The sequence below is a fragment of the Crocodylus siamensis genome, chromosome 4, assembly GCF_052110815.1.
Source record: "Crocodylus siamensis isolate JL-2025a chromosome 4, ASM5211081v1, whole genome shotgun sequence".
NCBI lineage: Eukaryota > Metazoa > Chordata > Crocodylia > Crocodylidae > Crocodylus > Crocodylus siamensis.
The window spans coordinates 100,199,644-100,227,274 of record NC_143398.1 but is presented as its reverse complement, the minus strand read 5'-3'; the positions used below and the strand labels follow the sequence as shown (position 1 = coordinate 100,227,274).

Sequence of the window (27,631 nt, the reverse complement as noted above, 5' to 3'; positions counted from 1 at the left end):
ACGGGATCCCTCGAGGCTCAAACTTCATGTGCTCGTTCTCGAGTGCCTGGCGCAGCGTTATCAGGTGTGGGATTGTGACTGTATTTGTGCCACCATTGCAAGCCTTGTACGGTGAGTAATAGCAAAAGTGTTCAAAGGGCACGATAATTTTGAGGCAGCCAGTTGATACATCATACGCAAAACTCAACTAATATGCAAATTGGTACGGTACACGTAAAACTCAACAACTCAGGGAGTCTTCAACTAATTGTTGGGTTTGCTGTCAACACTTTCTTACGACGGCTTGCCTCCGAATAAAGAAGTGTTTCAACTTTCACGGTGCAGTTCTCATTCACTCGCTGGTGAGTTACAGTGAGGAATATAAAATAAAGAAGTTGATGACTTATTTGCATATTTTTTCAGTGTACGATACTTTTTCAGCAAATACAGTAATTTTGAGCTTCCAATACGATTTCGTATTTAAGATCTGGGAATGCTGGCTAGCTGCAAGAGACCCCTGTGGTGCCCTCTAGACCCTGCCTTGTCTCTGCAGTAAATATACAGCACGGGCAGCCTTCTGAGCTCACGGGGCAGGGGCAGTGCACCTGGCTCCACCTGACAGCATGTGTTAATGGCAGACACAAGAGTGAGCACCACACCCCAGTGCTAAAATGCAGGGAGCCCCACAGGATGGAGCTTAGGGGGCTGTATTAGTTTCCTAGGAGAGGAGGGCTGGAAGGGGCGGCACAGGGTCATCTAGGCTGGGCCTCTGCTCAAGGTAAGATCCTCCCTGCCCAGGGGTGATGTGTAGGGGTGCATGCGGGTGCACCCCCTGCAAAAAGGCACCACCACGAGCCTGTGGGCAGTTGCTGCTCACCACCCTGCTGCTAACACTGCCAGTGGCATTTGTGGGCAGTCCACGGTCCCCTCTGGCCACTGCCAGTGCTTGCGGTGGCGTCTGTGGGTGGTCACTGACTCCTTGTCGGTGCTCACCCCCCTGCTTACCACTGCTGTGCTCCCACCACCGCCATGCCCCCCCAGCCGCAGGGGGCACACATTCATATCCCCGCCTGGACCATCCTGGCCATGTAACGAAGCAAACTTGGCTTTTTAGAGTTCTAGAGAAGCAGGGCTACAGAGACCTTCAAACGTCACATCTAGTCCAACCCCCTGCCTGAGGCAAGAACATCCCTCTCCAAACCATCCTATCCAAACCCTAATCTAAACTCTACATTAGACTGTCAACCCTGACACAGACCAGACACCCTCACTTACCACAGGTGAAGCAGGGGAACTGTGGTGGCTAGCGTCCTGGTTCTATAAAACTTTGTCAATAGATGCTCCAGAGATCCTGGGTAGAGGGCCACACCCCCTGCTACACAGGAAGGCAACCCCCCGTCCGTACTAATCTGATCATGGGGAAAAATTCCTTCCTGACCCCAAATGTGATGATCGGTCTGACCTGACCCTGAGCAGAAGAGCAACACCCCTTTGCAAGGAACCTCTGGCTTTGGCCCCAGCAGGAACATTGGCACAGCCTAGTCAAAGTCCCCAGCCAGGGCTGTAGCCCACACCCAATGCCTCAGAAAAGCTTGTGCTGTTTATTATTTAGTTAATCCATAAAGGTGCACATCTATCCTGCCTTTAAACCAGGGGTGGGCAAAATGGTGGATCCAGCTGGTGGCTAGACTCTATTTCCCAGCAGCCCCTGGATCCATTGCTGCAGCCAGTTTCCATGGAGACCAGTAGCATGGTACCGTGACAGCTTGGGGCCAGGGTTCTCATGAGGACCAGCCCCAGCAGTGCTGGCAGGGTACGTGGCTGGGCGGGGAACTGCTCTGGTGCTGGGATCTTACAGTGGTGACAGTGTGGCCTGGACCCGGGGCAGAGCTGTGATCCACTTCCCACCTGCCCCACATGGAAATCCCACATTGTCATGGTGCTGCAGCTACTGGCATTTCAGTGGAAACTGGCTGCAGCAACGTGGGTAGGGGCTGCTAGGAAATGGAGTCCGCTGTGGGCCTGATCCGGCCCATGGCCCAGACTTTGCCTGGCCCTGCTTTAAATCCTCCCAGCCAAGCAGCTGTCCAACCTTATCTTGAAAACTTTCAAAGAGGAAGATTCCACAGTGTCTCTAGGTGCCTGTTCCAATGCTTGACCACCCTCAGACTCAGGTAGTTCCTTCTAATCTCCAACCTGGATTTCTCCTGTTGCAGCTTGAGGCCATTGCTCCTGTCCTGTCCTGTGTGGCCACAGAGAAAAGCTCATTTCCAACCCCCCAGAGGCCATTGCTCCAAGTCCTGTCCCTTACAGCTGCAGAGAAAAGTCCATCTCCATCCCCTCTTTAATTGCCGTTCACATATTTGAAGACTTATCATATCCACCCCCATCAGTCTTCTCTTCTTCAGACAAAATAGCTCTAGTTCAGGGATCTCAAAGATATACAGGGTGTGCTGAATGGCTCTGTGTGCTGCACAGGTTACCCATTCCAGCTCACGTCCCAGAGTGGAGGAACAGCCTCCATGAGCAACACAGCCCCCAGAGCCATGCTGCACAGGACAGCCTCTCTGGGGCTGCACTGCACAGCCCTATAGCAGCAGCAGCTCCAGATCTGGAATGAAGGGCTGGTCTGTGGGTCCGGTCTGGCCCACAGACCAGCTCTGTGCCACTCATCTGAACCGTGGAGCTGGATTAGTTTGAAATCCCTGCCCTACTTCTTAAAGTCTTTCCTCATAAGTCTTGCTTCCCAGGTCCCAAATAATTTCTGCTGCTCTTTGCTGGATTCTTTCCAAACTGCCCACATTCTTCTTGAAGTGTATGGCTCAGTACTCCAGGTGAGGTCTTACCAGTGCTGAATACAACCCAGTATCTGCTGTTGGCTTTTTTTGCAACAAAAGCACACTGCGCATGAGTTTCACTGTGCTGTAATCCATGAAGTCCTCTGAAAATGAATTGTCAATGGGGCTAAAATATAAGCTGCTCACCAGAGCACCCAGACCAGACTGAAAAACTAAATCCTGCTGAAAAAATGACATTTTGCTAAATGCAGTAATTCTGGCTGGAAAATAGTCAGTGACGTTTTGGATTTTTTAAGTAGGAAATTCCAAAATGAACTTATCTGAAAATGTTCATGTATGTTTTCCAAAGCAATTTTTAAATTTCACATTTTGATTTCCCCTTTCATGTTCCATTTTTGTCATTAGAAACAACACAACTAATAGTTCCCACTGTAATCCTCCCCCCCCACCCCATTTTTTCCCCTTTCACTCTGTAACTTTTCAAAACATCTTCAACTTGGAAGAGTTGATATAAAAATTCAAATTGTCCCAGAACAAGTTGGAGACTTATGGAAAAGTTACAGGGCTGACAAGCTGGCCTATGCCACCTATGATTTTAAGGCATTCACAGTAAAAAGAATTACACTAGAAATGTTAGTGGCCCTAGTGAGACTGGGAAGATTTGGGACTGTTATCTTCCTCAGGTCATGTACAGAACTGGGAAGAAAGCACCAGTTTCTAACAGCCCATTCTCTTGCTCTTCCTCTGGGAGGAAAAAAAAAAATAGTAGTGCATTTTTACATGAAGATAGCCAACTTAAATTTATAACTTGCTGTAAATATCCTGGGCACCATGTTTTTTTATCTCAGTGTAGCAGGAGCAATCCCAAATGGAGGATATAGAGTTTCATAGATTGTAAGACTGGAAGGGACCTCGGAAGATCATCGGGTGCAGCCCTCTGCACCAAGCAAGAAAGACAGTTGGGGTCAAGTGACCCCAGGAAGGTGACTGTCCAGTCTCCCCTTGAAGATCTCCGGAGTAAATGACTGCACCTCCTCTGGAGAGAGCTTATTTCAGTCTGGACACCCTGACTGTGAAGAAGTTTTTCCTAACAAGTTGACCAGTTGAGCCCTGTCAAAGTAATAGCTTCCATTAGGACTTCTCAGTGTAAAAACATGTATTTTCTGCAGTGAAGAAAAATCCTTCAAAATCAATTCAAATTGGCTTGGACAGAAATAGTATCACAGATTGAAAACTAGCTCTGATGCCATCTGAGACTGCCTGGCCACATCAAGATGGCCGTAGAGCTTTTCAACCCACTGGGTCAGGCATAGCCCTGGCCGTCTTGACTCAGATTTATGTTTTAATAAGACTATCTTCTGAAAAGGCTAAAGAAGAAAGAAAAGAAAGGGCAATAATAAGCGGCAGTGCAGCAAACTAAGAGGACGACAATAACATCTGAAAATATTCCAGTCTACTGAAATACATTTTTAGCTTGCAGCCTTTAAAGAACTAAACCAGTTTATAGGGAAAATACTAATGAATTTCCAAAATGGTACTAAGACCAAGAGGTATAAATTTATTTTACATGAGGAAATATTGAAATCCTTAAACGTCTCTAAGATGGGTAAACAATGGCTAACAGGAGACAAGATAACAGTCTACTAACATCTGAAGTGTCTCGGCGACAGGGGCAGAGAGGAACACTTTAAAACAGTATGAGGGAGTACCATCTGGTATCATCTAGAATAAGTAGAACCATCACTAATGAGAAGACACATTCTGCTTGAAAATATCTTGAAACTGAGATTGTGAAAGAGTTTTTCAAGAGAAAAGATTTCATTTGAACCCTGAAGACTTTAATCCTCATTCAAGTCAGGAGGCTTTGAAGGACTTTTGGATAGCTCCCATTTCATATTAAGTATAACGAGGGACCTACTTAAAGCACACAGAGGTGAAGTAAATTTATATATATAAATTCCAGCCTACTCACAACATCTGGTGCCATTTTCACGGTCTTTTGGGGGTTAAGTCCCTCACCTCCACTGATTGGCTAAGGGGCCCAAGCAGCCCCACCCCTCACCACTGACTCATGGAGAGGGCTACCCTTCATGCAGCCCCACCCCTCACCGCTGATTGGTGGAGACAGGCAGGGCTGCATAAAAGACAGCCCTCTTATCCAATCAGAGGAGGCGGCAGCCACAATTGTGGCTGGCTTCTTTCATGCCGGCTGCTCCCCTCCCTAGTGGGCTGAGGCTGGGCCACAGTGGCCTCTGGCTCCCGCTGGGGAGCCAGCATTTTAATTTTTAGCTTGTTTTTCCCACCCCCCCAGCAATTCCACACAAAATTGTGGGCAATGCCAGTGATTGCAGAAACTGCCTTTTTCACAACGTCCATGAAAATAGCAAAACTGCACATTGAGTAGATCCCTAAATATAACTGACACATTCAGTTGAAAGTAGAATAAGTTTATATTGGGAACAGACCATTAAACGTGGCTCAGTAGCTGCATTTGTAACTTGTTTGCATACATTTTTTTCTCTCTAAAGAATATTGAAGCTTCCATAAAATACATAATAAAACTTCGATTACAGAGAGATTTTAACCTTTTAAAACAGTTATTTTTGCAGCAGGTACAAAGTCCAGGAAAAAAGCGCTTCCCCCACTTAACCATAGACACAGATGCCACAACATCCTTTTCCATGGTTCCCTGCTTGTTACAGTCATTACATGTTCTGAATATTGCAGCACTCATTTCCATATTTCCTCTGGGCTTCTCTCTCAAATCAGAGTAAAAACAAAAAGACATCTTTCATTTCAGAATAAAGGGGCCGTGGTCAGGCTTCAGAGTTATAATCAGTTGTGAGGGTCCTGACCATCCTGATGGTTTCTCCTTCCTACTGTTCGTAGTTTACATCTGTGGAAATCCACAGATAGCCCTGTGGACACAAGAACATTCAAGAACGTGAAGTGCCTTAAATTACAGATGACTGAAACTAACTTTTTCTGTTTTAACTCTGTACTAAGTATTATGGGGTAAGGGTCTTTACCGAAGAGAAGTTAGACTTAAAAAAAATACAAGAAACTTAAAAGGACTAAAAGTTATGTACACAGACCTAGAATTTCCATGGGAGTTTGCTGCTTTTCACCACACACCAGCAGACACTATACCTAAAAGTTTGTGGTTAGTCCTGGTAGAATCACCCTAGGCTAGAGGAAACTTCTGTTGGCATAGAAATGGTGCAGTGAATTTTGCTATACCACCTCCCACTCCTAGCTATTGGTGTAGGGAATGTAAATAAGATTTTCATGAATGTTAATAGCCTCTTACTAGCTCCCATTTTGGTCCTTTGAGAGCTATTGGCACCAGTGCAATTTAGGGCAGCTTTCAGGTGGCACCAGCTTATACCACGGTACTGGTCTGCCACAAAGATAGCCCATGTGTGAAATGCAAAGGTAGCATATAACCGTTTTGTATTCCCATTCCTGAGTTGTGTCATATATTCTGCCACATCCATATATCTGGGCAGTGTGGCTGGAAAGTATAAAATGCGAGTCACTGGTATAATCAGATTGGCTGGTTCATTTCTTTTAAAATTAATTTATTACGACTTCCAATTATGTAGCAGTCATGTAGCCAAATTAAGGGCTGAAGTCTTCTTGTGGTGAATCAATATGGGCAGCAACAAGGGACAGTGATAGAATATTGTCTTGTATTTTCCTATTTGTTTACCACAGCAGCAGTAACCACTGACTCGCAGGGTATTTTGGGAAACCCATGATGAGCTGGGGTAAGTAACATCAGCAACTCATGAATTTTCAAAAATGCCCTGCATTTAATCTGAATTATTCTTAAATTATTACTTAATTCTAATATATACATATAAACCACTAGTGGTTCATGCTGCATGATGGTTGAATTCTGTTCTCATTTATATTTGTGCAGCCTGGCTGCACTCAAAGCCTGGGTATGCAAATTTAGAAAAGGTAAAAAAAAAGCAAGTGCAACTTTTGACTTCCAGGAGGTTACACCTCCTCCAGCTTTGAATTTGGTTCTCTGACCACATTTCACCAGGGGGTGGCAGCACAGTTAGTCCAGTTTTACCTTTTTCTCAAAAGAGAGAAATTTATTCCTAAAGGGAAACTGCTGGTATGAAATTTTTCATCTTTAACCCAAGCACAGTTAATTGCTTAACTAGTTAAAGCTAAATGCAACCAGCATCCTGCCTGCAAAATCTCATATATACATAGAAAAAGCATGTCCTGTCAGGAAAGAGGAGGAATAAACATTTCATAAGCAATCAAGATTCTTACCTGCTCAACTTTAATAAGAGGTTTCTTCAAGGAAAGATTGGCCAAGTTTGGAAGAGGGAATCCTTTTGTTAGTTTAGCTTAAGAGAAGACAGACAAAATGTGAATATATATATACACCACCACCTTCCTATTTCAGTCGCTTCTTTACCCAAGGATCTGAAGGGGTCTTATAGTTAATCCTCAGAAGAAGGTCAAGTATGATCCTTACTTACAAATGGGGAGAGTGAGGCAGAGAGAGTTCAAACAGTTTCACACCTTGCAAAGTGCGTAGTCTGTGCAGTGTGCCCTCAGGTCCCACTGCCTGGACACTCAACACCTTGCAAGAAACGCTCAGAATATCACATCATTGGGTCTGAAGAGATTGGGGCAAAGTGACCTCATGAGTTAGATGACGGATTTGCAAATATGAAGCTTGTACTCCAACTATTACTAACATCTCTTCCTTTTTGCATAATTTCAGAGGGAAGAAATTCCTTCCTGTGCAGAAGGCTGGCACAAGATCCATGCATTCCTATTTTGAGGACTAAGGTAGGACTTAACTGGTGTATAAAGGCTTGTGTTGGTCCTTTAAACAGAGGTAAATTTCACTTTTAGTGATTTATTATGTTAACATATGAAGCAATGATACATTTCTCCATGTTCCTTCTCCAGGATGATTCAAGTGGCAAGTGAGGAACATCAAAGGTTGAGAAAGTAATTCACTTTCCATGCCCTTTCCATCTTTGGCTTCTGTGCTGAAGCTATAAAACAGTGTCAGTTGAAATGGTGGGTGTATGATGCATTTACTCGTCCCCTGCAAATGGGGGCTGATACCCTAATTTATTTCTCTTAGGTTACCAGAGGATTGTCAATTTTCCACTTGAGCTAATGTGAATGATGACCTAAGAGTCATCATTATCAGTTTCCTCAGCCATGTAGGTTATGGCAATATATTTGTAGTTAACATGTCAAAGACAATAACAGCAGTGGTTTTCAACCTTTTCCATTTGCGGACCCCTAGAAAATTCTGAATGGAGATACAGACCCCTTTGAATGGTAAGTATGGATATTCGCATACTTTTAATTGATCATAGTCATCTTTCGTAGACCCCTTAGATATAGTTAGCAGAACCCCAGGTGTCCATGGGTCACAGGTTGAAAATCTTAACCTCTCTACTTACCATTGGCTGATGGGATTATTTCAGTGTGTAAAATGTAAGAGAAGAAATTCTCCAAAAGTGAGATCTGCCATGGGAGAAGAAAATACATGTAGTGGTCACTTCCTGAGATCTATAAAACTTTTGCTTTAACATATCATATCAAGATCACCCAAATCTTGGGTGGCATTTTATGAATGAGAATTCTGTTCCATAAATTTCATAGACATTAGGGCTGGAAGGAACCTCTCAAAATCATCGGGTCCAGCCTCCTGCTCAAAGGGCAGAAAGTTAGCTGGGATCAGATACGTTCCACTAAGCAGATCTCATTTGCATGGAGTAGGCCAAATGAAAATAACCTTTGGATTTCAGGACATTGCAGCTGTCCAGAAGACAGAAAATAGGAGAATCTGGCTCATTACCAAACTTGATATATATATTTATTTAAAGGTATCAATTTTGTCTGCTTGTAAGATAACTTCTACAACTGTATAGTAGGACTGGAGAGGTTTTAGTTCCTCTCTGCTCAGGTTCCCACAATCGACTGATCATCATCAGATATAAACTACTTTCTGGGGAGGTAGGATTCTGTAAATGTTTGTATGCCACTGTTTCACGCATCTGTGAGTATTTTTGGTCCCTTGTCTCTACCATAATAATGAACATCTGTGCTAAGTCTCAGTGCACCCCCACTGCTTGCCTTTCTTTCTGTTGTGCATGTTCTAACCTAATAACATGCTGCTCCTTCACCTGCAGCCGTATGCTTAATGGCTGCAGGCTTCATAGCTGCAGGCTTCATGGCCATAATTTCAGTTTGATATGATCTCAGGTGAAACATGATACACAAGCGAGATCAGAAAACAAGTAATTTTCAGGAGTATTAAAGGGTTAATGAAAAGAAATACTGCCCCCAAACAATGTTACTTTTTATCTGAAAGCCCATTGATAGAGCCAGTTGCCAAAAGAGAGAAAAGAGTTCTGGGTGAAGCCTAATGTGCATAGGGAAAGTCAACTCCCTGCTCTGAATTTATCCCCAAGATGCTTGGGACTCATCTTTTAGGCACCAAAATCATCAGCTCACCTCAAAGAAGCCAAGACTGGAATCAGCCAGAGAGAGATGGAATCTGAAATAAAAGACATAAAAGATGAATCAATAGAAAAAATGCAAGCACATATTTCTAGACTGAGGATCAGTAACCAACAGATACAGGCTGGATCTGGCCTGCAAATCTGGAGCTTTGGTGACAGGTGTTTTCCCTGTGTTGCTGTGGGGAGAAGCACAGGCAATGGGTGGTCCTAGTGCCTGGTCCACCCATCTCTGACCCAAGATGGGTCATTCAGGCCCTCATCTAGAAAAGGTTGCCTATCACCATTCTAGACATATAGGGTGCCTGTACACATGCTGTGAAGCTGCTCTGACACACTTGACCAAAAGCAGAGATTAACTGAGACTCCAGCCAGCTTCCATATCTTGTGTATCAGTGTTCCCATGCTTCAAAATGGCAGCACGGATGTTTTAACTGAAGCTCATCAAATGAGATTTAGTTCAAGTGCCCCTGCCATCATTTTGAAGTGCAGGTACACTGATACATAGGTCTCTGTGGCACTTTAATTAGAACGTCCCCCCCCTACCCCCAGAGCATGTGTAAAAGTGCCCATATGGTCTTCTTTTCAGGACTTCAAGCCATGTGATAATCCCTTGAAGAGATGCTTCTATCATCATGTGCTCTATGCAGTCCATGCTGCCTCTCACATGAAAGAGCAGAAGTGCCAGATGAGCCCCCAAAATGTAACCCGGGCGGTACTCCAAGAGGTACCCCCTCTCCAATTGAAAGGATCAAAGCAGGTACACAAGCGCTGTGGGAGGTGTAGGGGCTCTCCTCCCCCTATAGGAGCAGAGCCAGACCACCAATGGGGACTTAACCATGGACCTTTTAATACTGGGAACATAACAGGCATAAATCAGACGGTATAGTGGACACTACAATGCCCCAAGGAAGCAGGATTCAAAGGTTAGACACTTACAATCATTGACAAAAAACAGGGTTAACAAAATATAAAACACAAACAGCAGAACAAACAATATGGGTTGGTGAAATATAAAAAGGCGCAAAATGTCGAATGACAAGGAAATATAGGGCCTTGGTACCTGGAGGGGGAGAAAGCACAACGGCCCCTTTCCACTGCAAGAAGTTTGGTTTCTTGTTATCTCACTCACCCCAAGTCACCAAAGCTGGGACTATAAACCCAGATCTCCCATGTGGTAGGTAGAAATGCTGCCACACAGCCACCACTGGTGGCACTGCCCCAGCCTGCTAGGGATCTTGACCTTCCCGGAGCCCCGGCCTCACATCAAGCTGCCTGGCCTCTGATTGGAGGAGCTGGAAGCAGAGCTGGGAACCTCTCAGGTCGCTGCTCAGATCCTTCCTGGAGCAGGGGAGCCTCTCCTGCTGGCTGCAGCCTCTCATAGGGGATCCTGGAGCCCGGTGGGGAGCCTCTCCTGCCGGCTGCACACCGCGCTGCTGAGGGTCCCACTGCTGCCTGCAGGTCCTGCTCTTTCAGGCTGTTCCGGGACACTGCTCCCGCCCCGCTGGCTCAGCTCTTGCCAGCTCTCTGAAGCTCCTTCGTTGTCCCTCGCTGGTCTCTCCCCCAAGTCAGCCCATGCTGCCCCTTTTATCCCCCTCCATGTAACCCAAGGGGCCAGTCAGGACACAGGGGGCCTGATTGGTGAGGAAAGGGAATCCCAAGTCCTCCAATCATCTTTTGCCCTTTCAAAACCCCTGGGCCAGGTCACTGCCAGCTAGCCTGTCACACATGGAATGTGCACAGGAAGGCAGCCTGAGAGGTGGTTATCTGGGGGCACAGTGTCAAACATGGTTTCTTAGAATGCTCTTTACCATAGTCCCTAAAGAAAGAGACAGAACAAAGCAACAGATGGCACTCCAGTGGTCCCAGCTGTCATCATTTTTTATCTTCAGGATTTGGGCAATGTGGCCAAAGGCATCTCATTGCCTCTGCTCACATGAGGAGGAAAGTAAACTGCGTGGTGTGTCCTTTCCTCATACAGGACTAACTTCGTGCTGGTATTAAAAAGTCCTGTTGGGTCTAATGTTGGGCTTATATTGATTCCCAAACAGCCTCAGGTCAGGGTGTTGTGTGTTACCTGTTCAGACACAATGAGCCGATTAGCTTCTGATCAAATAAAGTCAGACTGATGCTGCTATTGGTTGTCTGCAGGAGAGAAAAACCTGAGGTTACCATATACCAAGAATGGAATCCTCCCAGACACAAATACCATCTCTTTATATAATATAAAATGCACAAGCTCCATCTCTTTAGCTAAGTTTTAAAGTTGTCTCATATAGAAGATGCATTCTTCCTGCGTAATGCATAGTACATCCTTAATTAGCTGAATGTCACCAGCAGTATTTGAAGTATGGATAACAGAAATTTCATTAATCAAATACATTTTCAATGGTAAGAACAGATGCCAGGACCCGACCCATTTCTGAATAACAAGAAATTCTGGAGCACTAAGCTTTAGGCAATCAAGGCCAATTAAAAAATTTCTCTTCCCGTTAAGATTGCCCGGTAGGGCAGATTGGGCCACTGGACATGTATGGTCAACTCCTGACAAAACTGAATGGAATTGTCCTGTTTATGGGCAGGGTTTGGTCTTCTTTTTTAGGGCCTTCAAACTCCTTGGTATCTGGCAGTGTGGAAAAAGCCCCCAGATTGAATGTAATTCTGTGATCCAGGCACTTACTATGTTCACAGTAAACAGGGACTGGGTGGTTGCATCTGGCAGGACAGCCAGAACTTCCATGGAGCCATGGATCTCAATAGTAAAGGCATCTGTCTGTAAACTGATCACAGGTGTTTTGGTAGCCGTTAGGTTCAACATCACTGGCTGCGATTCTGCGTAATACTGGGCAACCTGTAAAGTTGCAAGGCAAAGGAAAAAAAGAACCAGAAAGGTGCTTTTATGTAGAACATATCTTAGTAAGAAACTTTGCCATTCTCTGAAGGTGCACCATTGAGGCAGTTTCTGATGATTGAGTTTTAGCTCACATACTAACACATTAGTGCATCTTTAAGACAATGGGGAATAGAAATGACTCATACAATTATAAATTAACGAGCTTTGCCATATCAGAAATGTGGAGAAAAGTCCTCTTCATTTCTGGAAGCTCCATTCCCATCAAAACCAGATCACCTTTAAAGGGGATACATTCTGGCTTATAACCATACAAGAGAGAAAGGAATCATGAATATGGCATTCAAACAAGACTGCAAGCCAGTCTGTGAGCCTCCACAGGGATGACACTTGGTATATAGATTAATAAGGTGAGGAGGTATTTGTTTTGAGAGCTTGATTATTTGGTATATGATGGTAGAAACTACTGCCATCTTGGATAAGACAGGGACATTCCACACCAAGAGCACCGTGACTGATCAGAATGTTTGTTGTTCAAGACACGGACTCTTGTAGGACCATATTCCAACCATCAGACTATTTTTCCAGACCAGCAGGAGCCCTGCGTGCCCACCTGATCTGTCCCTTTCCCTTAGTTAATCTAAATGAGACTGCACCCAACTCCCTTGTCTTTCTGTAGATCCCTTGCAAGTGTTAGATGTTTCCTTCCCCACACAGGCAGAAAGTCATATTTCCTGCCCACTTACTAGCTGTGTTTCCCTGCTTTAAGCCACTTTATAAATGTTCATTACCAGTTCTTCATCACCATCTTCCTCAGAGATAGATGAAGCCTTTCTCTGGTTAGTCATAAGGTAGCAGTGAAGTGAAGCAAGTCAAACACATGAGGGCCAAGACAGAACTCACCCAAGGAAAGTGTTAACTAGGACTTGTCTCTTAGCAGCTACAAATCAAATCACTTCTCCACCATGGTGACTCCCACTGGTTCCATCAAACCCGTGGAACTCAGTCAGTACTCAGGTACCGCCCACATTGAGACTAAGCACTGTGCTTTCTTAAAGGTACATGAGAATAAAGATACCCACCTCAGGAATGATACTGCCAAATGTCTCTGTAGTTATATTAAAATAACTGCAAACCTGTAAAAAGGAGAATTGAGCTCGTTTTGCGTAATCTTCACATCCAATATTTCTTTAAACGTGTACTTTTCTGCCATTTTGTTATATTCTGATATAGTGCTTTTTATCCTTGTAGGAGTCCCTGTGCATTCAGTTAACTCCCACTAATGTTTAAAAAGCAGTTATTGGAAAAGTGAAATTTAAAGGTTCCACAGAAATACAGGTGCACTATTCTCCTTTGTAGTCTGACCCCTGCTGGGATACTTGGAATTATTGGAAGCAGGACAGGAAACTCTGCTCGAGTTTACAGCTACAGGCAAAGCTGCTGTACTTTGTGGTATTGTCTGTTCAATAGCACCAGTTTTAGGGGTCCCCTTTTTAAGTCAACAAATACCTCTCAGAAAACTGCCAGTGAGGCAGCAGTCTTCACCATGAGTCACCTTTTTTTGAAAGAGTATCTGGGTCAGATTGGTGACAATTGTCATGTTTTGGGGTAAGTTGCTCCCATTTTGTACCTTGCTCAGTGGTACCCTTCACCTCAAATACAGCTGGAGAAACCCAAGTATTGTATGATGGGGCAACATATAATTAGCATTATGGACTATCCTCATAGAACTATATGGCTTTGTTAATAATGAGTTTGCAGCTCTACTGCTAACTGGTCAGTTTTGTGGCAAGAGTTCAGAGAACTCTTCTGGATCTCTGAATGTCTTGCATCTCGAACATCTTTAACGCCCTCTTCAGCGAATTGTACTCACCTCATCCGTGATTATGATGTTAAAAGCTCCAGCTGTGTAATATGCAAATGCAGTGGTCTGAAAGGAATACTCTGATACTGCAAGGTAGAGCATGGACTCACTGCTGTCTTGGAGAGCAAAGGGAACTGGCACATAGGGGTGGGCAGGATAGTTTCCAGCTGGATAGGTTGTGCCCTGCAAAGTATTGTTATTTATGAAACCAGCATCTCTCAGAATCTTTGGGTGCACTTACAGCCTTCACCATAAAAATGCCCCTTTCTCCCTCTTTTCTGGCTCACAGGAGAAACTCAACCTGCTCATGAAGAGTCTGAATAAGCAGACAGGCCTTGCTTAAGGCCAGACAGTTTCCTCTCTTTTGAACCAATGGTGGAAACCAATTCCGGAGCAGAGAACAGTCCACAGAGAACACCTACGGCTACCCAAATGCTGAGCACCCACTGAAGTCACCAAGGGCTGTCTAATGTTCAGCACTTTAGGAAACAGGCTTCTTATGTCAGGGCTTAAGTATTTATTAAAGAGGCTGGTTTTAGGCTGTTGCTAATTATTATTATTATGAACCTTGGCCCTTGTTTTCATTCACAGGAATTCAAAATAAGAACCTTAGTCAAGATCCAGCCAGTGAACTCAATTGCAAGGATGGTGTAGTAAGGTAAGAAATGGTCTCCAAAGGCCATGTTACTACTTCACATTTACTGTGCCTGGCAGCACCGCCCTCAAACATGCCTATATATTATCTCCCAGCCTGGAAGCAGTGCAGCTATGTCTGTATGGCACTGAGGGTGAGATGACTGGCACTGACTCCCAGCAGAGCTATCTAGTATTTTCCTTTGGCACTATGGGCAAAGGCCAGGATACCATGCCTCTGGTCTAAGGGAAGCATGTATAGGGTTGCGAGGGATACCTGAGGGTAGTGCTGTCGAGCATGGTAAGTGTGCATTCTTGACATGATCCAAGACAAAGCTCCAGAGAGCTTTACAGGTCAAAATCAGATCTGAATTCCATCCAGAAATAAACTGGTAGCCAGTGCAGGCCCAGGGGCACAGACAGTCAGTCTAGAAAGGAAAAGTACTCTAGGAAATACCACATATGTTTGAATTAACTATTGCTCTGATTACATTAGCCAGGGACAAAACTGTAAAGGTTTGAAACTGTCAATATTTCTGAAACTTGGAAATGAGAAGATCTAAGAGACAAAGATCCAAGTGGACATTTTAAAAATCAGCCTTCTGATCAGCCTATGATGTCACCTTCTACCACACACTAAATATTCAAACAGATGCTTTTTGATTTCTCTCATACTTGCACTTAGGAGGAGCTTCTCATAAATGTTTACAAAGTGATCACATTATCCACCTTCAAACCCCTCCTTAAAATTCTCCAGGATGCCTTGTATGTCAAGACCACTGCTCCTGAGACAGACCATTAATGTCCCTCTATTTCCTTGTCTGTCTGTATCCACTCATTGCCTTTTATCTAACATTCAGCTGTAAAGTCATTGGGGCGGGGGCCAGGGCCATAAATTTCTGTGGGATCTGGTTCATGGCTAGGGCTCCAAGGTGGGGAGATGACGATGATGATAACAACATATACCCACAAGTAAATTGCTTTAATACTTTACATGGTATGAAAACAAAATCTTAATAATCATCACAACAGCCAGGGAAGGTGGGCCTCCCCTTAGGTTTCCTTTAGTTGAAGGAAACTGCCAGGGTCTCTAGTTTCAGTAGCATTCTCCAGACTTCTCTCTCTTTCTCACTGCAGTCTGGGTCTGTTGCTTAATCTTTACCTTGTAAGTGTGGTCTCTCACATGTTCTGTTACTCTTTTACTCTGGTGACCTGAGCATTCAGCCAGCTGTGTGCATATAACTCCTGTTGAAATCAACTGACAGGTGGACAAGTCCCATGCTTCCCTCTTTTCTACTCTTCTTGTAGCTCCCAACTCACTGCAACTAGTAACTAACTCTTTTTATAGCTAGGCCTGATTTCTACAATAGAGTGTGACCCCATGAGATACTGATTTGATGCGTCTCAGATTCATTTTTAATATTGAAGCGAAAGCAACCATACCAATCTAGGGGAGGATCAGAAGTGTATCAAGAATTGTTTTAGGTACTTACTGTTACAAGGCAATTACCTGTAAGTCCAGATCAATGTACGATTGGAAGACTGCTGGAGATGTCATCAGGGAGTAGTCTATTTGGGCAAAGTCATCAATCTGCATTAGGACTGAAAAGGCATTGGGCAAAACAAAACAGGCATTATTACTGATGTGCACTGTTGCCAGCTGTGTTTAATTAAAAACAGACCAGTTCTTGGAGAACAAAAGAAACCCAGTTGGTCAGTAGGAGGAGGAAATAGAGAACTCAAGGTGCTTCCTTTGCAAACACTGCTAAACAAAATTGATTGAGGTCTAAAGTTCCCAGTGTTTTCCCTAGCACTGAAGTTGCACTCTTGTGAGAAGTGGTACGGTCTCAAACAAGGAAATGTATGTACTTGTACTTATGAAAGGAAGCAGCTGTTACTATTTCCTGAAGTTGGCAATCAGTTCTGGGTGCATCCCAGGACTGTGGTACTTCTCATTGTCTGCAATTAACCTGCTCAGTCACGTCTCTAAATCTCACTAGGCATTTCTGTAAGCATCTCAGTACTTTTGAAACTCTGACCTGAAGTGCTTACTCTGATGCACTGTTTTCCACTGAGTTTTCTCCTTTATGTTTTGCACTTCCTGTAAGCAAAGAAGTGAAAGACAAAATTCTCAGAAAGGCCAATATGAGGCCTCTGCAGAGTGCACAGGTAGGCACTTGGTGAATGAGCAGGATTGAAAAGGGAGGGCAATTCTGCATTAGCTGGAAGGGAATCTTGCATTAGATAGTATGGAACTGTCGTCTGGCTCCCCTATTACTCTTAGATAGCAGCATCAGGCAGGCCAGGGAAAGGTGTGCAGAGTTAAATACGCCTCATCTGCATGTTCTGCATATCTTCTTAGACATGCACTTTTCTCATCCAAGCATCATTTCTTTGCTAACTTGTGTTCTGTGATTGAGGAACTAGAGGGGATGTAAGACTGGATAACTATGGGCATTACATCACTCATTTTGTCAAGCAGTATATGGGCAGCAAGAGACAGGAAATGTAAAGAAAAGGGAGCATCAGAAACTCACTCTGCAGTATTCGGAGCTCCGTATCGATTATTTCAATCTCCTGCCTGAGGTTTGGACATGACTGTAGAAAAATATGAAGACTTTATGTACTGGCTAGTATGGGTTTATGCCCTTCACTCTTTGGCAGATGGTAAGTCATAGCTGCTTGCCAGACATGGATTTTGTCTGCACTTCAATTGACACTGGGGTTGCTGCATGTGTAGACATACTAACTTTGCTTTAACTTGGTGATACTAATAATAGTAAAGCCATGGCACCACATACTTCAGCTACTGAAGGAGTATACAAGGCCCCTGGCAGGCTGAAAACAGGATGCACTGATGCCTGCATGATTCTGGGCCCACTGCTAACTGAGCTAGTCAGATTAAAAATAACTTGCATATCTATATGTGCTGCAATAATATCTTTGATTGCACTGTAGATGTCTTGCGCTCCTCTCACTGTCTAGCAACATTCCCACAAACAGCATAGCCTAGATTTTAACGTTTTCAGCAGTCAAAGCCAATTCTCTTGTCTCAGGTGGAACTGACTCATGTTTATGGTATAAGTTCCTGTGCTATGTCCCTCCTGTGGCATGCTTGCAATTGTATAGCTGACAGTCCCTGTGCCTTTAGGTACATAGCCACAGTTTTATTCAGTAAGAGAATGAAAAATAACCAGTCATCATACAAACTCCAGCACCAAGTTTTAACCTCTTTTACAGTCTCTCCATGGAGCTCAGCCACAGGGATGTGGTAGCCTCATATCGATCAATGTCACTATTGTCACTTTGGATTATAGACTTCATTGGAAGCTGGAATGAGTGATAATGGTGCTGATCAGACCAGAATCAGGCGGTGTGATGCGGTTACTCCGTCACCAAGTTCAAGACTGCGACTTTAGAAATGATGCAGTTTTAGATATCCTTTACACCTACCCTTAAGCAACTGCAAAGACTTACATTACTGTTCAAGATCCTGCGGATGGACTTCTTGAGGAATTTAGTAAACATATTATAGAACCAGCTGCAGAAGAAAAGAACAGAAATGACTTGACCAGTGCTTCAGCTGGCTGAGTGTTGTCGTCATTAACAGAATAATACATGTTCTAATATGCTTCTGTATAAATTGGCCTTGCATAAAACCTAATATCACTGAAGATGTCTGTACTGGGATAATACCAGCGTGTAGGATCTTTCTGTAACTGATAAATCCACCTTCTGAATGGAAATAAATTTCAATGCTCTGTGCTCTAAAGGTTGTAAAAATGCAAAGCACTGGAGATTAGATTGGGTAACTAAATTACTTCCAGCTGCATGGAAGCTTGTTTATGAATTACCAGTATTGTTGTTGTTTTATTGTAGCACCTGGAAACCAGAGTCTCAGGCAAGGATACCCATTGTGCAAGGTACTGAAAAGCACAGAACAGAATGACAGTCCTTGTCCCCAAGAGTTTATAATCTAAAGTAAGAAGCACAACAGCTAGATGCATACAGATGGGGAAGTACAAGGAAACCATGAGACATTACTGGTTAGTGAGACAGGCAACCATCTCAGCATATCAGGAGACTAATAAATGCTGCTAAATTCTTTTGTAAGCATCCCAGGAAAGAAGAGTTTTAAGACATCACATTCTCACCTTGGGCTAAAGATTAGGATCTCATTTGCAAAGTAATGAATACTACAATGTTGAAGTAGTACTAGGAGTTCTTTAGGCATACCAGAGTTTGTGTATTTAATGTCTATCACTTGCATAACAATTTACATCCTAGAGTTTGTATGATGTGCACAAATAGCCCATGTTATACCCACATACACTAAGATTGGATTTTGAAAATGGGGCCTTAGAAGGCTAACATCACACTTGAAAGCCTAGATTAGGGTCTTACAGCCTACATTTAAGTACCCCTATTAGTAGTAGACTCCTAAGAGAGGCATTGGATGCCTAATTTTGGCAAGTCAATCTTGTGCCATCAACTCTGTTAATTTCTATGGGAATGGATAAAATATTTTGCACTTACCTGTGTTTCCCATGCAACTTAACTTCAACACCACTAACAATCATCTGACAGCTGTCAAGTGATATTGATGGATGACCTGTGCTATCCATTGACATTACAAGCATTGCTGTAATAGACACTCCTGAGATGGCCACTGTAGTTCTTCCACTGCCTTTGCTGCACAGACAAAGGGATAACATCTCTTGAAAGGTCTATTTTTACAGATTGTTTATGAATCTGACACATCATATGTTAAAGGGACTCTTTTTTTCATTGAGGATTGGGAGAATGCAGACATGACAGCATAAAACCATCATAGTAAGAAGTGTAACAAGCAGTTTTTGCACCGTGAACAGAGGTGGCAGCAGTGGGTGGGCCAGGAGTAGCTTCCACCAATCTTACACCTTCTTTACTGATCATAGCCTCCGTCTTCCCCAGACAGTGTTTTCTGTGCGGTGCCTCCTGAAGGCATGCCACAGAATCTCTCCCAATGTAACTCTACTTTATTTACTGTACTCTTATTATCAGGGTGCCAGCCACTGTTTATCATTTTAAATGCTGATGTAAATAGTTGTCTTAAGATGCCAGTACATCGAGAGAACTTTGGTATAAGTGGACAGTTTGCTGTCTTCTGCAGGTGGGCTTTGCTTCTGGAGCTGCTCCTCGGCTAGTCCTCTCAGATGAAACACAGTCTTCAAACCAAATAAAACCAGCAAAACAATATATATATAAAACACCAAACTGCACAGGTATTAAGCAAATGATTAAAATTGGCAAAATGTGCATTCATTTAAAGAAATAACCTTATTAAAGAAATGAATGTTAAATTCCCTCAAATGTTAAGTCCCAAAGTCCTAAAAAGCCTCTAACAGGTATCTAGCAGATTAGGGAAAGAACTTCTCACCTAGGTTTTCAAATTAATTTTTTAAAAAGAGAACTCATCATCTACATATGAGTTTTTCAGCAAGAACCAAGATGCTGAGGTAGACCCAGATTTTTTACCCTTTGGCTGGCTCAGTATCAAAAAGCTTATTAAAAAGGCCAAAATGTTCCTAACAGTTAATATTCATATGCGTATTTTATCCCCCATTTAAGCTATATCTTGTCCTAAACCAGATGTAAGTGGCATAAAACCACTAACTATACCCTGAGCAACCTTTTGCCCACTTCTTCTAACCTGTTGTTCTGGAATTTCCTGCAGTCACTCTCACTTCTAATGTTCTCTTGCTTGCTCATTTCCTTTGCCTCTTTTCTTATACTAACTTTGGGTATGTCATACCATGTTGCCAGTAAGCAACTTAGGGCTTACTGTGGTCTACAACATGGAATGTCTTTCTCCTTGAGAAAGAAGGGCCTGTGCTCACAAGTGGCTACTGTTAACTGGTATAGATCAGTTGTGCTCCCACTTTGGGTTCCACAGGCCAGATGAATGGTGTGGGGCTAGACCAGGCCCTGTGCATGGGAGTGGGCCCTGGGGCTCTGTGCTTTCCCTACCTGGCCCCCATGTGTCATGACTGGGGCCTCTGCATCACCTTTGCCCAACCAGAACTGGGCTCCAGGGGCTCTGCATTGCCCCTGCCCAGCCCCCCCTGTATCAGGAGCAAGCCCCATGCCACCCTGCATGCCTGATCTAGCACACCAGACCATTGTCTGCAGGGGTCCCTACAGATCCTTGGGAAGCCCTGTGGGCTAGATGACATAGCACTGGGGAGCAGATTTGGCCTTTCGACTGGGGGTTGAGCACCTCTGGTATAGAGCATCTGAACCCTGCATAAGTGAAATTAGTAAGTAGATCTCCCATTTTCTCTTTTAATTCTTTTTCTATCAGAAAACACCTGAGATGCACAGTAGCATACTTACAACATCCAGCTCCTTATGTTCCAGTTGGCCTTGATGATTACATAAGCATTTTCAATGGTTAGTTTTATTCCAGTCCCAGGGATGAGGGATATAGCAGTATTGGGGAATTCAATGGTGTCAATTCTTATCCTACACAATCAGAAATAAGAACATACATTGGCATTCCAAGAGCCAATGAGAACATGAATCTGAGCTTGAGTCAAAGCTAAACTCTGTTGAGAAAATAACGTCCTCAGAAGACAGGTTGAGCCTGACCTTTTGGAAGAAGGGGCCATCTGAGGCTCTAGTCTGAACTCCATCCCTATCCGTCCTCCTGATAAGATGAATGTGCCACTTAGAATCATCTTTCTGGTGCACAGATTTGCTGACATTGACATGAAACCTGCTTTTTATGACTGTTCTTGCAATCTACTTAAAATTGGCTTTGCTGGAGAACATTACTGCCAGGCCAGCATTCACTTTGTTATTTCTGAAAGGCATACATGAACACTGTAGGACTATAATTAAAACACATCCATCTGAACATTTCTGAATTAATATAGCTTTTTCAGTATTCAGTAGTTTTTACCCATTGACAAATCACTTGAGCCATCCAATCCCTGCTTATATTTTTCCCTCCGGCCACAGGTTTAAAAAAAGATAGAGTTCCACTGACATGTGCTACTGCATTTTCACATACAGTTAGTAAAAGCATGCATAAACTTAGCTCATTGTTCACACAAATAATAAGTACTTAACTGACCTTTGTGCATTTATGTCTATGATTTGTACAGGCATCCATGGCAAATAAGCAATCAAATGCAGACAGTTGTACATGTACGTCTGCTTGGGAACTCTGTCCCCTGTTTTAATATTCCATCTGTACCTTTTTAACATTGCCTTTTTTATTCATTTGCATCATCTATAATTTCTGTATCTCTTGTTTAGGCTTTGCGCCTTGTTTTGCTTTCTGCATTTGAGATCTTTGGAGGTGAATTAAGTGGGACACCTGCCCACTTTCAAGTTCATATGGCAGGATCTGGTGTGACCTAGTCAAGTGAAAACTGGTATTCCTTGGAAGAATTCCCACCAATAAGAGACTACAATGTTAGCTACTGGAAAGAAGGAAATAAAAGGCACCTATATCAGAAGTAGTGTCATTTCACTATGCATATTTCAGGTGTCCATCAGGACTTGACCACATCATACTTTTACCATGATACTTGCTGTTAAATCTCAAAGCTGTATTCTGCATCAGCAGCGAGTAAAATAGTGCCTGATCCAAAATTCACTGTGGATTGGACAAATAAACTATTCAGCTGTTTTAAAAAGGAGAAAGACAGCTGTTGCTTGGGAGTGCACATGAGCTGTTATGATTCAACTGTTAGGGCATGATCCTGTAGCAATACAAGTTAGCTGATTCACCCCAACTTTGACCCTGAATGGAGTAAGGTTGAAGTTGGAGCTGCTTTGTTACCTTTGTATTGCTATAGAAGCACACAGATATAACAGATACATGAACAGCTTCTGCCAGTATCCCCTGATATCACAATTGTTAAATCTGTGTCTACCCTGAGATTCTTCCCTTTGCTTCTGTAAAATTTGAATTAGGCTCTGAATCATATGCAAGTACATTCCCCATTAAACTATAGTTAGAGTCTGAAATGGTGCTAAGCCAGAATAATACTTAAGCACTGTACTGTCTGTCTGTCTGTCTGTCTGTACACACACACACACACACACACACACACACATACAGAGTGATGGTATAACATTGCAAAGAGCTGTTTTGTGCTTTTGTTTTACTTACCCTGAAAGATGGTAGTTGATCTCACTAAGCCCAAATTTCTCCGAGTCGTTCCAATCTGGGAAGCTTTCCTCTTTTATCCTTTCTTTCAGGATCTCCATCCCAATCTCCTTGCCTACAAGAGGACAGAGACCTCTGATTGACTTTGATATGGTTGGAAAGGTTACATGATATACATCAAGTTCAGAGGATTCAGCTCTCTTCCCTCCATGTTTGACGGTAGTTCTTGATACACCATATCAATGCAACTCCTGCCCCAGACATCAAGTCCTCTCCTTCTTAAATGAATTTCCTACATTCCTTTTATCTTCAGCCTGTGATCAACTTGTTTTCTCACAGGGTGTTCTTCATACTTGGCATGCATTAAGAATTCAATAGAATAAAATCTATTGCAAGGTAGCTTTTGGAAGCTACACGCTTACCAAAGTCCAGCCCTTTTTGTGTTATCCTCACTTTGAGCCCAGGGTTAGCATCAAGCTGCAGGGTGAACCAACTCAGCAAGAGGATAAAACACCAAGCCTTCATCATTTCCCCCTTTCTCTGGGGACCTGTTAACAATAGTTAAGATTAACCAACAAACACAGAAACACAGAAAATCTTCTAATGCCCGGAGCAGCAGGAACCCTATGTCTGCAGCAGTTCCCTGAGTTATATATTGGGTAAGAGTAGCAATGTGGATCTGGGGACTTAGCTGTTATTTTTCAGTAGGGAGAAGAGCTTTGCTGTCATTGCACTGGGAAGTCACTGCTAGGAATGTACTGAGTGAGGCTATTATCAATGGGAGAGGGCTCTTTTGTTCCTTTAAGTATCAGCCTTTTGTAAGAAATGATGGCTTCAGTCCTTTCCTTCATCATTCCTTCTGGAGCTGAGGCTAGTGGCAGATAGATGTAGTGAAAGAGAAACCAAGGTAATGTCTTCCCCCTCTGTTCCTTGTAACTTGAACCGAAGTGGATGTGGAGCTTGAGGGAATGGATAGATCATTACTGAAGCACAGTCTCTCTGGAGTGATGAATGGCAGACCACCAACAGATAGATGACTGAACATTAGTAAGTGGAAAAGACATTTTTGGTTAAAGTTTCTCACAACCCCAGTTCCAGGGGAACTTTAGTACTAGAGTTCTTTGGATGCTTCAATAAGTGGTCAGATTTACAGAAGTGTTAATGCCTCACTCCCTTCCCCCAGCCCCAGTTGAATTCAGGAGAAACTGCTGAAGTTTGAAAGCAAGTTTGACAATGAATCTGCTTATGTAGTTGTCCAAAAAATGGTCTTCAGAGCTTCACTTTAGGAGGATATTTCTGAAAACCTTGGCCACAATATTGCTAAATCCCTTTTTACTTTCCCATGATCCCTCCATGTTTTTAGTAAATTTAAATAATTTTTCATTACCAGCAGATATTGCTGCATCTCTTTCTTCTGGATGTTAATATATCTATTCAGTACCTCCGGAGTATTAATCTCTCAGAATCAAATGGTCATTTATTCTTCCATTTGTATTTTTACTCTTAAACAATGTTTTATCCAGGATAGGATTTTCTCTCTCATCTCATTGGTTTCCAAACTATTCCTACTAACACTTTGAAAGAAAAGTTATGAAAATCCTTGTGAAAGTTTAAACAAACCTCAGTCACCAGGTTTTCATCTATTAGTTTGCTTAGATCATCAAAGAATGTTTTCAGGCTGGAGAAACACCATTTATCTTTGAAAACTGGCTGGCTTGTATCTCTTACATAATACTTAAGATAAATTTATAAGATTTTTCCTCTGTCGGAAATTCCTGAGGTCACTTTTCCTAAAGCAGGCTGTGGCCAGGTCCCCTGGTAATCACATAATACTTATTAGCACAGTGTAGTTTTGGCAAGCCATTCAATTGACCCATCAAATATTGTCAATTGGCCAGTCAATTGAGAGCATATTTTTTGGCTGGTCAAAGATAGCAATTTTACAAAAACAAGCTAAGTTTTTTAAAAAGTTTTCTTGCCAGAAATATAATTTTTTGCACATTTCTTAATGGAAAATTTGTACTTATTTTGTGTATAATTTGGGCCTACTGGGAATTTTTTACAATTTTTGACTGATATTTGATGGTCAGTTGACCAAACTTTATTTGACAAGTCAAATACCCAAGCCTAGCACAACACTTCTGTAGTGTTTTTCATGTTCAAACCTTATTACAAGCAAAAATGTACATATTAGCTGTTTTTATTGATAAACTGCATGTTTTTGTTTGCCATTTGGATATCATAACTTTAGGTTTTTAGAGTTCTCCAGTGAATCTTATCATGGGGACTTGTACTCATTTACTATGTCCTTTCAGAAAACATTAATGGTACATTCTCTGCTTTGGACAGATTGGCCTTATAAAACAAATAGGGCTCAAGTTCACTGTTTTAAGATGACTGTTTCATGGTGAAGTCTGGCTTCCATTAGTGGAGCATAAAAGCAAGGTATTTGTCATGATGTGGGCCTGATCCTGAACGAAATGAAGTGAACGGAAAGACTCCTATTGACCCTGGTGGGCTTTGGATTAAGCCCTATAACAAAAGAACATTCATGTAGGAACATAAAAGACTAAGAGGATTTTAATAATACTCAGTAAAGAAGGGTCTGTGCTGGATGACATGGATTCCCACCCCTATCCTGGCACAGAGCTCTGTAACGGCGGTGTACAGCTCACCACAGCATTGACTGACTGAAGCAAATTTCAGTTTTTGGACTTGTATGGTGGGTCTTAAATATGGAAAGAGGTTCATGGTATGACTACTTGGATTAATTTAGGCTGGGTGTCAGGAGCTCTTGCTGACAGTCGGACCTAATAGCCTGTGCTGTAGTCCTACAAAAAGAGGTAGAAACTCCTGCACTATGGATGTTTAACATCAGATCAAACAAAGCACTAGAAAAGATACAGTAGGGAATAGTCCTGCAAGGAAACAGATGGCAGGAGCTGAGCCAGAGGTTTACAAACTCTGGTTCATGGTCTACTCCATGGACAACAGGCTCGTTGCACTGGGTTGCTGCTATGCTGCATTACATTAAATGCTTCTCCAATATTACTTTTTATGAAAGCAATTCTCTGTTACCCCAGGGATGCCATGCAGCTGTGAATGGGAAAGTTTTCACCTGAAAACTTTTTTGAGATGACATAAGTCCAGCTGAAGAATAAGCTTGCAAACCCCTGATGCAATGCATCTTTCCTGGTCTTAACTCCTGTAATCCTTTGATTTTTTGTCTTCTCACTGGTTATCAGTCAGTCCAAAATGTAAAATTACTAGGGAATCACAGCAACATAAAATTGAGCAAGACATCAAAAAAAATGTGTTGACTTCATAATCTTGTCTGCAGAACATTTTGCCTTTTCAGTAAAACTATTTAAATTGTTATTAGCTTAACCAGCCTAAGGCAGAAAGAAGACAATTGTTTCACACAGAAGATTCTTAGCTTAAAAAAAACTCTTAAAATCTCCTTATCCATCTAGCTTCACCCACTTTTATAACAATTTAAGATCCAAAACTTAAATACATGCTGCATCATATCCAACCTCCCCTCAAAATAACACTAAAACTTAAGAACCACATTATACTTGCTGAATAAAGAATGTTTAACTCACCGTGCTCTGGAGTTCAGCAAAATCAGTAGGACAGAGCTCACAGGCAACGTGTTCAGGGCTAGGACTCCACACAGATATCCTCCCCCCTGCAACCAGGCCTTTCTCTTTTAAGTGGAATGTTAGTTCGAAGACCACCACTGATTACAGCTGCTGTGATATAGCAAAGGGAGTGGTCTCTTGTGTAAACAGTTCCCAAACCACTTAAGAGTTGTTTTGGTCAAGTCTAATACTTAAAATTTAATTCATAAATTAATCAGAAGACCATATAGTCTGGTAGGCACAGCCATTTGGATATGATAGTGATGGACATTGTATGAGAGGAAGCAGCGTTTTAATGATACTCCACTTCTCTACTAACTTTGCAAATGGTTTTGAGATAGAGCCTTGTGGAGAGCATGTTGCAACAGTCTCTTGGGGATGAAGGCAGGGGCAAATGTACTGAGGTCTACATTTGGGGAAACACCCCCCCCAGCAATTTTCCCAAAAACTGATAGAAAACAGCAATCCTTGCCAATATGTCCTGGATTGACTTGGGATACGACCTGACCCCCAAATTGTAAACAGGTGTACTGAGCAGTAGTTACATTCTTTCAGTCAAGGGAGCTGATATAATTACTTCTGTTTCTTCCAGTTATTTTCCCAGTACCTGTCTTGTCAGGATTATGACTTAACCAGTTCCCTCCTGCCCAACTTCCAGATTCCATGAGGCACAGCCTAAGTCACCTCATTGCACAAATTGAGTTAGACAAGAGGAAACTGTAGGTTTCATCAGCTGACCAACAGACAGTTTAACTTAGAATAAGGATATAATATCCAAGTTGACTGTTGACCTCAGCAAGCCACATGCATAACTGCTTTGATATTTATATATCTAGTAACCAAGTATGAACAACTTGCTCATTTACATGAACCACTCCTTTAATTCTTTTGTACAGTTTAAAAATTCCTTCAATCCCTTGAAAGGAAAAGAAAAAAGCTCCCTTATTTCCTTCTATGTAGATTTCCCAGCTTTACGAGTTATTGTGTTTACCGCTCTGCAGATATCTCAGCTTGGGATCGCCTACTGACATTTTATGGCTTTTCTGTAGACTAAACTGGAGATAAAACTTCCAGTAATGGTTACCTCTTAAAACCAGCCTGCATATTAACAAAGTCAGACTGAAGTCTTCAACAGATGCAGTCTTATCTTGTCCAAATATTACAATAATATCAAAGAATCAATAGC

General features: G+C 42.6%; 1 protein-coding gene and 1 long non-coding RNA gene across 2 annotated transcripts; one reads left to right on the top strand and one right to left on the bottom strand.

The window, feature by feature from the left end:
- Positions 1-37: 37 nt before the first annotated feature.
- Positions 38-18,400, top strand: LOC149866228 (uncharacterized). Its single transcript, XR_016441580.1, has 5 exons — positions 38-111; positions 7,531-8,105; positions 9,882-10,052; positions 14,297-14,665; positions 17,881-18,400. It is a non-coding gene; the product is annotated as an uncharacterized LOC149866228 (long non-coding RNA).
- Positions 5,325-23,353, bottom strand: LOC149866227 (BPI fold-containing family C protein-like). The gene is made up of 15 exons (XM_090041088.1): positions 23,224-23,353; positions 22,805-22,916; positions 21,016-21,144; positions 19,177-19,332; positions 18,118-18,181; positions 17,178-17,238; positions 16,151-16,242; positions 14,017-14,190; positions 13,226-13,279; positions 11,973-12,143; positions 11,370-11,437; positions 9,288-9,330; positions 8,231-8,294; positions 7,071-7,147; positions 5,325-5,695 (listed from the first exon to the last, which is right to left on the bottom strand). The coding sequence occupies exons 1-15, from the start codon at positions 23,327-23,329 to the stop codon at positions 5,654-5,656; spliced, it is 1,413 nt and encodes a 470-aa protein (XP_089897214.1). The 5' UTR covers positions 23,330-23,353; the 3' UTR covers positions 5,325-5,653.
- Positions 23,354-27,631: the final 4,278 nt, after the last annotated feature.